This window comes from Brassica oleracea, chromosome C7, assembly GCF_000695525.1.
Source record: "Brassica oleracea var. oleracea cultivar TO1000 chromosome C7, BOL, whole genome shotgun sequence".
Lineage (NCBI taxonomy): Eukaryota > Viridiplantae > Streptophyta > Magnoliopsida > Brassicales > Brassicaceae > Brassica > Brassica oleracea.
Window position 1 is genome coordinate 754,733 of NC_027754.1, and position 3,357 is coordinate 758,089.

At 43.0% G+C, this 3,357-nt stretch overlaps 1 protein-coding gene across 1 annotated transcript in view; it reads right to left on the reverse strand.

Moving 5' to 3' along the window:
- Positions 1–3,357, reverse strand: part of LOC106302296 (ras-related protein RABG3e-like) — an 11,410-nt gene that overhangs the window by 5,767 nt on the left and 2,286 nt on the right. The window contains exon 2 of the mRNA XM_013738837.1: positions 2,016–2,074. Coding sequence (XP_013594291.1) covers positions 2,016–2,074 — 59 coding nt within the window. The remainder of the gene's footprint in view (positions 1–2,015; positions 2,075–3,357) is intronic.

Sequence of the window (3,357 nt, forward strand, 5' to 3'; positions counted from 1 at the left end):
TTTTTTTTTTTTTTCCTTCTTCTTTTTTCTTCTCCTCTCCTCTCTCGTTCTTTTCTCTCTGTTTTCTTGTTTTGGGATGATTTTCCTCTTCACCTCAGCTCTCCTTTTATAAGCATGAAGAAGGTGTTTGGTGGCTCACAATCTTTGACAAAACCAACGTCAACAATTTCAGCTCACCGTCCATGCCGTCACCGTCCATGCCGACCAACACGTAAAACGTGTTTTAACAAAGACAGCACTGCTGAAGAACTGTGACGACTAGCTTCACTAAAATCCAGACAACAGAAGATCCCATCGGTGAACCTTTAACACACTGACTGAAGAAGCTTCCAACAAAATATCAGTCCGATCAGAATCCGTTTGACCTTCCAAATCTGCCTTGACAAACCCAGACGAAATTCTGTCTTCTTCCCTCTTTTCTCTCTTTTGTCTTTTTGATTCTTGTAAGTCTCTACATAAAAATTAGGTCAAGAGACTATATATATATGTGTCTCACTAACCTTAAGAACCTCCAAAGCCCAATACTAATCTCATGGACTAATACCAATGGCCCAACTTCCAAGTTTGGTTATCACCAACCAAACCCAATGGGTTTCCTCCATCTAGAAGGAATCCAACAAACTTCCCCTCCGACTAGGTGGAGGAAACAGCCATTCCGGCTATCCCTCGGCATACTTCAAGCTTCCCCCTCGGCAAAGACTTTGTCATCATATCAGCTCCATTATCATCCGTATGAACTTTCTCAAGTTATACTTCTTTAGAAGCAACCACATCTCGTCTCCAATGATACCTCCTCTGAATGTGTTTTGATTTCGAATGAAATGTAGAGTTCTTCCCGATACAGATGACGCTTTGACTATCACAAAGCAACACATACTTTTATTGCTTGAAACCGATCTCTTCACAGAAGTTCTTCATCCACAACAACTCTTTACAAGCTTCAGTTGCAGCAATTAACTTTGCCTCAGTGGTAGATAGTGCAACGCACTTTTGCAGCCTTGACTGCCATGCCACAGCTCCACCCGCAAATGTTACCAATTAACCCGAAGTAGACTTGCTAGAATCAACGTCTCCAGACATGTCAGAATCAGTGAAACTGGCCAGTAAAAGCTTCTTACCCCCAAATGTAGTCTTCAGATCATAAGTCCCTCTGAGATATCTCAAAATCCACTTCACAGCATTCCAATGTTCTCTTCATAGATTGGAGATAAACCTGCCGACAACTCCAACGGCGTAAGTTAAATCCGATCTTGTACAGCCATGGCATACATAAACTACCCACTGCAGAAGCATATGGAACCTTCTCCATATCTTCCTTCTCTGCATATGTCTTCGGACTTTGTTGACTGCTCAGTCTTAAGTGTGGAGCAAGAGGAGTACTCAACATTTTAGACTTGTCCATGTGAAACCACTTAAGTACTTTTCCAATGTACTTCTCCTGAGATAAGTGAATCAGCTTCTCACCTCTATCTCGAACAATTCTCATACTAAGAATATGTTTCGCTGGACCCATATCTTTCATGTCAAAGGACTCACTGAGCTGCTCTTTCAGCTCCTTAATTTTGTCCATGTTCCTGCCCACAATCAACATATCATCGACATACAGCAACAAGATGATAAAATCATCCTCACCGAACACCTTCACAAATACACAATGGTCTGAATCAGTCTCTGCATAACCATGCTCCCCCATAACAGACTTGAACTTCATGTACCACTGCCTTGGTGCTTGCTTCAATCCATAAAGGCTTTTCTTCAAGCGGCAAACCAAATTTTCTTTGCCCTTTTGCACATAGCCTTCCGGTTGTTCCATGTAGATCTCTTCCTCCAAATTACCATGAAGGAAAGCAGTCTTCACGTCCATTTGCTCAACCTCTAGATCAAGGCTCGCTGCCAATCCAAGTACAACCTGAATGAATGACATCTTCACAACAGGAGAAAAGATTTCATCATAATCAATTCCCTTCTTTTGGATGTAGCCTTTCACAACCAATCTAGCCTTGTGTCGAGGTGGCAAATTGTCATCCTCATGCTTAATTATGTACACCCACTTATTAAGCAGAGCCTTCTTGCCCTTAGGCAATTCCACCAACTCAAAAGTATGTTTCTCCTCAAAAGAATCCATCTCCTCATCCATGGCTCCAAACCACTTATCCTTGTGTTCATCCTCCAAAGCTTCATCATAGCTTTCAGGCTCTCCCCCATCAGTAAGTAATACATACTCACTAGGATCATACCTTGTCGACGGTTTAAGACCTCTCTCGGATCTTCTAACAATAGTAGGTTGGTTCTCAGCAGCTGGTGTCTCACCATGATCGTCACCATGATCACCACTACCATCTTCATGTGCGGGAGCATCTGCACTGGGTGTATTATCCTGAACCTCAACCTCGACCGTGGACCGATGTAGAAGGAGTAGCCTCTAAATCAATCAAACTCTCATAATCCTCAGCTGGAATTTTGGACTTGTCAATGTCCTTAATCGTTTGATCGTTTGATCTTCCATGAACACAACATCTTTGCTCCTTACGAGCTTCCTTTCAACGGGATCATAAAATCTGTACCCGAACTCATCCTGACCATAACCGATGAACACACACTGCCGTGACTTCATCTCAAGCTTCGATCTCTCATCCTTGGGAATATGGACAAATGCCTTACACCCAAAGACCTTCAAGTGACTGTAAGAGACATCCTTACCAGTCCAAACCCTCTCTGGAATATCACCATCCAATGGAGCACTCGGTGACAAATTCAGTACATGAACCACCATGTTCAAAGCTTCTCCCCAGAAAGTCATCGATAAGCCTGACTGTGAGATCAAACATCTCATCCTCTCGACAATCGTCCTATTAATCCTTTCAGCCAACCCATTCAACTGTGGAGTCTTAGGTGGCATGAATTGATGTCTTATCCCATGCTCTTTGCAATAAGCATCAAATGGTCCAGAATACTCTCCACCAATATCACTGCGGATACACTTCAGCTTCTTCCCCATTTGTCTCTCAACCAACGCCACAAAATGCTTGAAATATCCCAGCACCTGATCCTTCGTCCTCTTAGGAAAAACCCACAACTTCCTTGAATGATCATCAATGAAAGTCACAAAATATGATGCGCCGCCAAGAGATCTTATCCTTTGGACCACACACATCTGAATGTACCAAATCCAGTACCTCGGGTTTCCTAGAAGGCACAGAAGACTTGAAAGACACCCAGTGTTGTTTTCCCGCAAAGCAATGCGAACACTTCTGCAGGTGCAAACCAGATATTCTTGGAATCACCTCATTCTTAGGCAACACAGACATTCCCTTCTCACTCATGTGACCGAGTCTCTTATGCCATAACTCCATGGCA